The following is a 12,140-nucleotide window of genomic DNA, read 5'->3' on the forward strand; positions in this document are numbered from 1 at the left end:
GGCCCCGCCAGGCTCAGAGGAATTGGGAGGGGACAAGACTTCACTCACTTGAACTTTCGGACTAGAGCTTTCTGGGCTTTTACCCTTCCTCGAGCACCTTTCCTTGCTCAAGATTGCTTTGTTTTTACCCAGCTGAGCTGTGTCTGCCAAGTGGCCTTGCCACTTAAGTCCCAGTACGAGACTGGGGGGTCTGAGTCTGGCGTAGTGGCCCGTGGATGGAGGCTCTGGCTCAGGCAGTCGTGAGGTGCTGGCTGGTTGTTGATGTGAAGAGATGATTACAAGTGTTCTCAATGTGCTAGAAATCTGAGGCTTAGCTGACCAGATCCTTTCGCCTTCAGAGAGGTGTTTGCTTCTATTCAGTAGAATTTGAATTGATCGCCAGGTGCTGCTGCCTGTTGTCTGCACCTGCTGCAAGGGCCAAAAAAATAAAACGAAAGTCTCAGGGGGCCTGATAATGAGGGGGAGATGTCATTTGAAGCAATTAGTGCTCATCTAAGAAAAATTGAAGGTTGACTATGAGTGTAACCGTGAAAACATGTTTTTCTGAATTGAGTCACTTTATTTCATGGTTTTATGGTGCCCTGCACTAAATCCCAGAGTGCCTGAATGGTCCATTTGTGTCTGTGAACCATAAAAATAAAAGGGGCAGACTTTTTGGTGTTGGGGAACATGTTAAAATGCAGATTCTCCGGCCTCCAGATTATTGATTGAACGGATCTGGAATGTGGCCCAGATAACAGCATTTTAAACAAACATTGCAAGTACAGTAACTGTAGCAAAGTTATCTTTTGATTACCTCTTTGACCTCACTTGGAAAACACTGAAATAGAATAGATAGTGGTAGTCTGGGCAGACTTACGAAAGTACATTTTCCAAATTGTCTTTGGCAAAATTATTTTCTAGTCACCAGTTGTTTCTGAGTGAAATTTACAATTAGATATTTTTCTAAAATGAGATTTCCCATTTTCTCTTTTTATATAGCATATATTAAGTTATGCTTATCTAGAAACTTCATTTTAGATTTTTTTTCATTTACCACTAATTATGTGTAACTAATGTTTTATAATTTCACCTGTATTTTTAAAATTTTTGCATAGAGATGGGGACTTACTATGTTGTAGGGCTGATTTTCAACTCCTGGCCTCCAGCAAGTTTCTTACTTTGGCTTCCCAGGTGCTGGGATTACAGGTATGAGCCACTGTGCCTGGCCTGCCCCTGTACTTTTAATTTCATTATATTCAAATGAATATAAATATAGTTCAACAGTTAAAGATTTGTGAATATTTGAAGTAGCATTGTGCCAACAGTCTTCCAAGTGAATATATTTGGTTTTTGTTGCCAGCTGTACTTTTTCTTTTTTTCTTTATTTTTTGAGACAATGTCTCACTCTGTTGGCCAGGCTGGAGTGCAAAGGCATGTGTTGGCTCACTGCAATCTCTGCCTCACGGGTTCAAGCAATTCTCCCTGCCTCAGCTTCCCGAGTAGCTGGGATAACAGGTGCTTGCCACCGCACCTGGCTAATTTTTGTATTTGTTTGTTTGTTTGTTTGTTTGTTTGTTTAGTAGTGATGGGGTTTTGCCATGTTGGCCAGGCTGGTCTCAAACTCCTGACCTCAGGGGATCTGCCTGTCTCGGCCTCCTAAAGTGCTGGGATTACAGGCGTGAGCCACCGCGCCAAGGCCACCAACAGTACTTTCTACTGTACTGTTTTGTTTTTTTTTTTTTGAGACGGAGTCTTGCTCTGTGTCACCCAGACTGGAGTGCGGTGGTACCATCTTGGCTCACTGAAGCCTCCACCTCCCGGGTTCAAGTGATTCTCCTGTCTCAGCCTTCCAAGTAGCTGGGACTACAGGCGTGTGCCACCACACCCAGCTAATTTTTTATTTTTTAGTAGAGATGGGGTTTCACCACATTGGCCAGGCTGGTCTCGAACTCCTGACCTCAGGTAATTCACCCGCCTTGGCCTCCCAAAGTGCTGGAATTACAGGTGTGAGCCACCACGCCTGGCCTGCTCATCTTTTAGATAGTACTTTAATCTGTAACATGGTTACACGTACATTATCTCATTTTATTTGATACATCTCTCCGAAATGGGACCATTGAGATAACTGAAGTTCAAGGAACTTAAATGTCTTAAATGAGCGAGTGACGTTACAGTGGAGCCCTCATGTGGAACCCCTTCTGGTCTATACAGTATGTTGGTATTTTCAATTCTCTCTAGTGTAGAAAAGCAGAAGGAAAACAGGAAAATCAAAAAGTGGAATTCAGCCAGTTCTTTGACTTCATCCGTATAATACATTGGTAGAAAACTAACTGATAAAGGGAAGAATTAGAATTTTTGAAAACTACCTCTGTTTACAAGAAATCAGTCATTTAAGGAGATACATATTTTAAATGTTATCTCCTTCCAAAATAAAAGCAGAAAAATATTTTTGAGCACACAAAAGGATACGCGTTTGGATATCTCATGCCCCATTATCTTATAAATGAAATGTAAATATACTTTGTACTATGGTGAAGCACTGGAAGCTAAAGGCATAGTGCATACAAGTGATAGAACAATCTTCCTTTCAAAAGTAATTTCAATCAGATTCTGAATGCATTTCTGAGGTGGTGTAAAATTAAGGAATACACAGAACCCCTCAATAAATGAAAAGCCAGAAAGTTAGAACTCAAATAGTGCTATACCAGTCTGTTACTCTGAGGGCTTCTCCTAAACCCTAAAGATCTTGAGCTACTTTAACAGTTGCATGGAGTGGAGTGGGCAAGAAATAGTCCCGTGTCTGCCCAGTGAGAGGAAACTAATAGGAGGCTCCACCAAAATTCATTTCTCATTTACCCTTCTATTGAGGAGGTAGCTGTTTGGAGCCTGCACTTCAAACAATTACATCCTCAATATAAGGGTAAACGAGAAATGAAACCATTCTAAGTAAGGGGAATGCAAAGAAACTTGCTAGGAGAAGTGGGGAAGAAACTTTGAGAATTTGTTACCATGAGTCAGTCCTCACGCAGGTTTGCAAGCCAGATATTTATGCTGGGAAAATTCATAGCAGTCCCAAATTTGTATGCCCCAGGCATACAAATATCCATCACCTCTGGAGGAATTTATTTTTAACTCAAACCTTGAAAAATTATTGAAGATAAAGTGCCAAGAAGACTAAACAGCTAGCAGTAAAATATCACAAAACACAAGGAAACAGGGCACCATGAATCAGATATTAGACACAGACAACAGAAACAAACACATAATGACCTTAGGTTCTGAAATTATCAGATAGATAATTTAATATCACTATGTTTAATGTGTTCAAATAAAAAGAAACTTGAAGTATAAAAGGGAAAAAAGATTTTAAAGAATGGCCAAAAAGATTTTAATAGTAATGAATTAGAAGTTCTAGAACTGAATTTTAAAACTCAATGGATGGATTAAATAGCTGATCATATCCAGCTGAAGAAATGATTATTGAATTAGACAACCATTTCATGTCTTTTTTCTTTCTCCTTAATCCCCTATCACCTTTTCATCTATCCTTACTCTCAGTTCATACCTTACTAAAATTGGAGCAATCAGAAGAGAAATTCCATAGTGTAACCAACATCTATCCATTTACTAGTCTCTGTACCCACATATTTTGACTTCCTGTTGGTTACCATTGATGAACTGTGTGCTTTTATCAAAGGCAGTCCCTTCACTTGCATGTGAGGTCTCATTCCTTCTTTCCCACTCACGGACATGGCACTAGTAATCTCTTTCTTTCCTGGATCATCAGTTTGTCCTTCTCAAATGGAATTTTACTGTCATCATGTATTAGTGCATTCTTTTTTGTTTGTTTGTTTCCTGGAGTAGAGTCTCGCTCTGTCACCCAGGCTGGAGAGCAGTGGCTCAATCTCAGCTCACTGCAACCCCTGCCTCCCAGGTTCAAGCAGTTCTTATGCCTCAGCCTCCCGAGTAGCTGGGATTACAAGCTCCAGCCACAACGCCCGGCTAATTTTTGTATTTTTAGTGGAGATGGGGTTTTGCCATGTTGGTCAAGCTGGTCTCAAATTCCTAACCTCAAGTGATCTGCCTGCCTTGACCTCCCAGAGTGCTGGAATTACAGGCGTGAGCCACTGTGCCTGGCTTAGTCCATTCTTGTATTGCTATAAAGAATTACCTGAGACTGGGTAATTTTTAAAGAAAAGAGATTTAATTGACTCACAGCTGTACGGGAAGCATGGCTGGGGAGGCCTCAGGAAACTTACAATCGGGGAAGTGCTGCACCCTTTTAAACAACCAGATCTCATGTGAACTCACTATCAGGAGAACAGAAGGAGGGAAGTCCACCCCCATGATTCAAACACCTCCCCCTAGGCTCCTCTCCAACACTTGGGATTATAATTTGACATGAGATTTGGGTGAAGAGATAAAACCGGACTATACATCATAAAACATGCTGCTAATTCTACTGTTTTAAAGTTATCTTTTGATCCACATATTCCCTCTGCCTTTGCCTATTTTTTCTGTTCCCTCTAGAAAAATTCAAGAGTTAGATTTAATTTATTCTTACTATACTGGTTCTTCTATTTTTCAGCCCTTTCTAATCAGACTTTTGCTCCTACCACACCTCTGAAACTGCTCCTGGCAAGGTCACCAATATCCTTCTTGTTGCTAAGGCCAATGGTTGGCTCTTAAATCTCAGCTTTACCTATTGACGGCATTTTTTCACAACTCATCACTCAATCTCCTTAAAATAATTTTTATTCTGACATCCTGGATATTAAACTTTTCTGGTTGTCTTCCTGTCTAGTGGACCAGTCTGTCTTAGTGTTTTTTCTTTGTTCCTCCCCTTCCCTTGACCACTAATCGTTTGAACCTCAGGGTTCAAATCTTGTACTCTTTCTTCTCTTTATCTTAGTCATCTCTTCTGGTCTCTTAGCTTTAAATACCAAATGTACAGTGGACTCTCAGTGTTAGTCTCCAAGACTAGGATTCTCAGCTCTAGATCTACGTATCCAACTTCTTTTTCGACATCTCCTCTTGGATGATTGATATCTCAAACTTGATATAGAAACCACATTTCTGATCTTTTCCCCCAAATCTGCTTTTCCACGGTCTTCCCCAACCTGCCCCCCTCCCCCGGCCTTATACATGAGCTCCAGCCAAATTGGCCTCCCTGTTCTTAAACACGGCAGATACGTTCTTGCCTCAAAGCCTTGTACTGTTTCTTCTACCTAGCACCCTCTTTTCTCGTGTATTCATGTGATTTGCTCTGTTAGATTTCTGCTAAAGTGTCACTTTATCTGACATGTCTCTTGTCTTAAATGTCCCTGAGCATACAAATCTAAAAGAGAAACCTTCTATCCTCACCAAATTCCTGTTACCCTTTGCTTAAAACTCCCCAATTGCTTCCTGTCTCACATGGTGTAATCCAAAAATATATTTAGTCTTTATTTCTGATTCCTGACACAAAGCCCTTTAAAACCCTTGGAATTTCTTGAGTCATAGGAGTGCCTTTTGTTACTCATAATGAGCCCCTTTCAATCACACTTGTGTTTATAGTAATGAAATGACTTAAGACAGGGACCCTACCTAGCTTCAGGATGGGGGGCTGGTCACCACGAGAACCCAAGTGATTAGAAAGTTGAAACTTTTAGCCCCACCAACCTCCAGGAAGGGGAGAGGTGGGTGCTGGAGATTAGCTCTGTAAGAACTCTTGAACAACTAGATTTGATGAGTTTCTGGGTGGGGAACACCTTGACTTATTGGGAGGGTGGCATGTTGAGAGAGGGTACGGAGGCTCTGCACATCCCTCTGCCTTAGTAGCTTGCCCAATGCATCTCTTCCATTTGGTTGTTACTGAATTGTATCCTTTATAATAATTGGTAACTGTAAGTAAAGTGTCTTTCTGAGTTCTGTGAGCCATTCTGGCAAATGATCAAACCTGCAATGGAAGTGCTAGGAACCCCCAACTGATAGCCAGTCAGAAGAACAAGTGGCTCAGGACCTGAGATTTGTGTCAGGAGTGGGGCCATCTTGTGGGACTCAGCCCTTAATTTGTGGGTCTGCACTGATGGTGAATAGTGTCAGAATTGAATTATTGGACACCACCCAGTTGGTCTCAGAGTTAGAGAATCTGTTGGTGTGATAAAATAACTCAGATTCAGTAAAAGCTAAAATCTTACAGTGGTCTAATTCTCCTTCTTGCCTATTGCATAGTCCTCCTTATTCCTCACAAACACGGGACAAGCTTACTGCTTAGGATCTTTGCACTCACTCCCAGTGCCTGGAATGCTGTCCCCCCCATTCCTGCATGTCTTACTCCTCGCCAGAATGTCACTGACACCTTCTGTAACTGTCCCGTTTTAAATGGTTAGCAGCCCCAGTTCTGCAGTCTGTTTCCAGTCCCTAGGTTTCTTCTATATCACTTTATTACCATCTGACATTCTGTACTTGTTCATTCATTTTGCACCCCCTTTTCCCTATGAGAATGTAAACTCCTTGAGGGCAGAGATTTTTGTCTGTTTTTTTTTTTTTTTTTTTCTAATTTTATATCTCCAGCACTTAAAACAGTGCAAATGTTATGTTGGGCCTCACTAAATAGGCTGAATTAATGAATAAGTGAATGGAAGATAGATGCAAATAAATTATTCAGAATGAAATCTAGAGAGACAATGGGACAATAAATATTAAAGAGAACTTAAGATACCTGGAGAATAGAGTGAGAATGTCTAATATGTCTAATTGGAGTTCTAAAATAATAGAATAGGGAAGAAGCAGTATTGATTTCTGCAGATCAGTATGAAGATAACTTAACAGAAAAGTGAATCAAAGATATAAATAGACATTTTACACAAGAAGAAATATAAATGTCTTGTAAAACATATGAACATTGTACCTTATTCGTGCAAATAAGAAAAAAGATAACTTTTCATGCTAAATAGATTGGCAAAAATTAAAGCATTGATTAATGTTAAATATTAGTGAGGATATGGGCTGGCACAGTGGCTCACATGTATAATCCTAGCACTTTGGGAGGCCGAGGCAGGCTAATCACTGGAGGCCAGGAGTTTGAGACCAGCCTGGCCAACATGGGGAAACTCATGTCTACTAAAAATACAAAAATTAGCTGAGCATGGTGGCATGTGCCTGTAGTCCCAGCTACTCAGAAGGCTGAGGCACGAGAATCACTTGAACCCAGGAAGTGGAGGTTGTAGTGAGCCAAGACTGAGACCCTGCACTCTTGCTTGGGTGACAAAGGGAGACTCTGTCTCAAAAAAAAAAAAATTGTGAGGATATGGCTCAACAGTAACTCCCATTCATTGTTGGGGGGCTGGTAAATTGGTACAACTGTTTTGGAAATCATTTTGCCATTTCCTGAAAAAGCTGAACATATACTTACAGCAGTTCCATTCCTAAGCATATAACCTGGAACTCTTTTTTTTTTAAATTTTGAGACAAGGTCTGGCTCTTTTCCCCAGACTGGAGTCCAGTGGTGTGATTTTGGCTCACTGCAACCTCAATCCCCTGGGTTCAGGTAATCCTCCCACCTCAGCCTCTTGAGTAGCTGTGACTACAGATGCTCACCACCAGACCTGGCTAATTTTTGTAATTTTATAGAGACAGGATTTCGCCATGTTGCCCAGGCTGGTCTCACTTCTCCTGTGTCCACCTCCCAAAGTGCTAAGATTACAGGTGTGAGTCATTGTGCCTGGCCCAACCTGGAGAAACTCTTGCATGTGTTTTTATACCAGGATATGTGTCCAAAACCGTTTGTGTAGCAATGTTCTTTAGCCAAATCTGAAAACAATCTAAATATGGATTGCGGTAATTTTCTATTGCTGTTGTGACAAATTGCCACAAATATAATGACTTAAAACAACATAAATTTATTATGCTGTGGTTCTGGGGGCCAGAATTCTGAAAATGGGATTTACAGGGTTAAAATCAAGATGTCAGCAAGGTTGCATTTCCTTCTGGAGGCTCCTTTTCAAGCTTCTAGATATTGTTGTGATTTTTGGCTTATGGCCTCTTTATTCCTTCATCTTCAGAGCCAGCAGTATGGCATTTTCCAGTTCCTCTCTGATTCTGGCACTCCCGCCTTCCTCTCTCATGAAGAACTTTGGAACTATACTCGTCTCACCTGAATAATCCACTATAGTCTTTCCATCTCAAGATCCTTAAATTCATCTCATCTTTCAAGTCCCCTTTGCCATGCAAAAATAATATATTTGCATATTTCAGGAATTAGGGACATCTTGGGGGTGGGGCATTCTGTCTACTGTATGCATCAAGAGTAGAATGGAGAAATTATGATATTCTAATAAAATGTAACACTTGCAACAGGGAAAATGAATGAGGTACTACAGACTTCATCATCAGAGATGCCATAATAAAGTGTTAGCCAAAGAGGCACATCCCAGAAAAATTCACACATTAGATTCCATTAACATTAAAGTTCAGAAATGGGGGCCAGAAACCTCAAGCACATTGTTTAGGGATGCATTACCAGAAAAGGAAAAGTTGATAACAAAAATAAGATTTATTTCTACCTTTACGGAGAGGGAGGTAGATGTAATTAAAGAGGAGCTTAAAGGATACTGGCACTGTTTATTTCTATTTTTTATTTTTTTCCTAAGATTCAGGGGGTACTTGTGCAGGTTTGTTATATGGGTATAGGGAATTTTTCAGCTCTTGTCCCCCTCTCTCCTCACCTTTTGGGGTCCCCAGTGTTGTTTCCTTCCTTGTGTTCGTGTATACTCACTGTTCGCTCCCACTTATAAGCGAGAACATGCAGTATTTGATTTTCTGCTTTTGCATTAATTCACTTAGGGTAATGGCCTCCAGCTGCATCCATGTTGCTGCAAAGGACATGATTTCTTTTTTTTTAATGGCTACTTGGTATTCCGTGGTGTACATGGACCACATTTTCTTTATTCCATCCACCGTTGATGGGCACTTGCCTACATGATGATTGCATGACTTCACTACTATGAATAGTGCAATGATAAACATTCAAGTGCAGGTGTCTTTTTGATATAATGATATCCTTTGGGTAGATACCCGGTAGTGGGATTGCCGGGTCAAATGATGGTTCTACTTTTAGTTCTTTGATAAATCTCCATATTGTTTTTCATAGGTGTTGAACTAATTTACAGCCCCACTAACAGTATATAAGCATTCCCTTTTTTCCACATCCTTGCCAACTTCTGTTTTTCTGTTTTACTTTTTAATATGATACTGGCAGTATTTAGAAGCTTTTAGTGACACACAGGTTTCTGTCTCAGTAGTCTTTTAAAGGTTATAAATATGTACATGTCAACTTTGTGAACCCATCCCCTACCACAATTAAAATGTTTTAAAGAAGTAAAATATGGTGCTTTATAAAGTCAACAATTTAAGAAAAATTTATAAGAAATAAAAAAACTCAAGCGTATTGTTTAGGGATGCATTACCAGAAAAAGAAAAATTGATAACAAAAATGATTTATTTCTGCCTTTAGGGAAAGGGAGATAGATGTAATTAAAGAGGAGCTTAAAGGATACTGGCAGTATTTACTTCGTTATTTAATTATATATATATATAATTATATGTATATATTATATATATATCAGTAGATAAAATATTTTTAAAACCTAGAGAGCTTTTTGGTTTGTATTTTTTTCCTGTTTAGGGGCTAGCATTTGAAGTCTTTACAAACATATTTCAGACTGCGGGGGAGCGGAAAGAAAAAAAATAGAACTCGCTGTCTTGTAAGTAGTAAGCGAGAGCAATGGAATGAAATTTGGGAGTTAGTGATAGGATCCTAGTGAGTCGGACAGCAAAATAAATATAACTCTAGAGCCAAAATTCTGATAATGATCACTTATCTCAAGATAATATAGCCCTAACTCTGTTGAAGGGAGTCTGGGGACACATTTATATTCCTAGGGAGGGAGAATGAGAATGAAACAGCTTGCAAGGACCGGTTTCCATTTTCTGACCACTACTTGCATATATTCCTCCTATGGACCATATAAATAACCTTTAACAGGCTGAGACCCATTTTTTGTTTTTTGAAAATTTTAGTCGTAAGTTCATATGCAGTTGCAAGAAATAACACAGAAATCCCATATACTCTTTATCTGTTTATCCCAGTGGTAATATCCTGTAAACATGTAGTTCAGTGTTATAACTGGGACATTGACAGTGATAGAATCTACTGGTCTTACTCAGATTCTCCCAGTTTTACTTGTTTTGTTTGTGTGTGTATGTATTAGTGCCAGACAATCTTATCACATACATAAGTTCATGTATTCACCATCACAGTCAAAATACTGAACAGTTTCGTCACCACAGATATTCCTCCTGTTGCCCTTTTACAACCACACTATTTCCTTCCTACCCTACCTATCCCACCTTCCATCCCCTACCCCAGTCCCTAATCCCTGGCAACAAATAATATGCTTTCCATTTCTAAATTTTTTTCATTTAAAAAGTGTCCTGTAAATGGAATCATATAGCGTGTAACCTTTTGGCTTGCTTTTTCATTCAGGATAATTCCTGGAAGATAAATCCAGATTGTGCATATCAGTCAATGAGTTCCATTTTTAATTTAGCCAAAGATTGTTTTATGGAATTTTGGGACTCTAAATTCACTTCGGAAATACCAATTTCTCTTCTTGGATTAACAAATAATCTTTGAATAGTGGATAAGATCATAAAGTCTGATAGATTGGGAATAAGTTCCATTTCTACTCTGGAAAAATTACTATAAGGCTGCTAAACCTTAATTTCCTTATATGTAATATGAAGATTATAATACCTCATTCATGGAATACTTTTGAAGAGGAAATGAGATAATATAAAGCTCTTAATACTCTGCCTATCATGTAAGCGTTCCATAAATGGCCGCCTAAAGGAAAGATAAAAGACATGGGTTACTACATCAATATTATTACAGTCTGTAACTTCTAGGTTAGGTTGGGAAGATATTGCCTTCATATTCCAGTGGCCACTTGGATTTCATATATGTTTAAGTAGAGGAAGGAGAATTCAATAATCTTCAAGTGCTAAAGAAAAATGTTCTTCCAAATGGGTATAGCTGATCTTTCTATTGTTTTTTTATTTCATTGGCCACAGTAAAAAGTAAATTGACTGCTTTAATATTATATCTTAATCAGCAAGTACTGGCTAATTTGAACGAATAAATTACATTTATAAGGTTGAAACATCAGTAGTTTACATATTTTAAATTATATAAATTCTAGGTCACTGGAGTTCTGGATGATTGCTTGTGTGACATTGACAGCATCGATAACTTCAATACCTACAAAATCTTCCCCAAAATAAAAAAATTGCAAGAGAGAGACTATTTTCGTTATTACAAGGTAAGGTTGTAATTTTGTATTCTGTTGATATCAAAGGTTTATATGTGACCTTTATGATCCCTTTGGAAACCCATTTCAGTTCCTCTCAGCACCCTGTGTGTATCTTTCATCATAGAATTTATTATGTATCATAGTGAAAACTTATCGATCTTTTTAAACAGTACAAATCTTAGCCCCCTTCCTTTGTACGGGGAGTTCCTCATTTTTCAGTTTTGGTTTTGAGGCAGAGACTCCTCTCTCTACAGAAGCTGAAAATGCCACAGACTTATTTTGTCAGCCTCTCTTATAATAGAGTTCTGCCATCTGGACACACCTACTCAGCCTTTGGGTTCTGATGGCAGTGTGCTGGCATTGTCAGCAGCGCACAGTACCGCAGCGGCATCTTTGTTGGACCTCTTTCTGAAAGGGCTGGCAAAACAGGCTGAGACTTCAGGTAGACCACTACCAATAGTAATGCTGCAGAATTGGTTCTTAAATCTACTAATAGTCTACTCTAGACCTTTACAAAATAACCAGTGATAGTTTAAAGGCAGCAGCAATCTTTAAATATAGCAGTAAGGCAATATTCAAAAGAACAGTGTTTTAAATTTTAGAACAACATTTTATTTTGTTTTATTTTACTTTATTTTATTTTTTATTCTTCTTATTATTTTTGAGACGAAGTCTTACTCTGTCGCCCAGGCTGGAGTGCAGTGGCACAATCTCAGCTCACTGCAACCTCCATCTCCTGGCTTCAAGCGATTCTTCTGCCTCAGCATTCCGAGTAACTGAGATTACAGGTGTGCACCACCACAC

At 39.2% G+C, this 12,140-nt stretch overlaps 1 protein-coding gene across 1 annotated transcript in view; it reads left to right on the forward strand.

The window, feature by feature from the left end:
• Positions 1–12,140, forward strand: part of ERO1LB (ERO1-like beta (S. cerevisiae)) — an 84,363-nt gene that overhangs the window by 6,260 nt on the left and 65,963 nt on the right. Inside the window, exon 2 of the mRNA XM_011976387.1 lies at positions 11,226–11,345. Coding sequence (XP_011831777.1) covers positions 11,226–11,345 — 120 coding nt within the window. The remainder of the gene's footprint in view (positions 1–11,225; positions 11,346–12,140) is intronic.

This window comes from Mandrillus leucophaeus, unplaced genomic scaffold, assembly GCF_000951045.1.
Source record: "Mandrillus leucophaeus isolate KB7577 unplaced genomic scaffold, Mleu.le_1.0 Scaffold165, whole genome shotgun sequence".
Classification (NCBI taxonomy): domain Eukaryota; kingdom Metazoa; phylum Chordata; class Mammalia; order Primates; family Cercopithecidae; genus Mandrillus; species Mandrillus leucophaeus.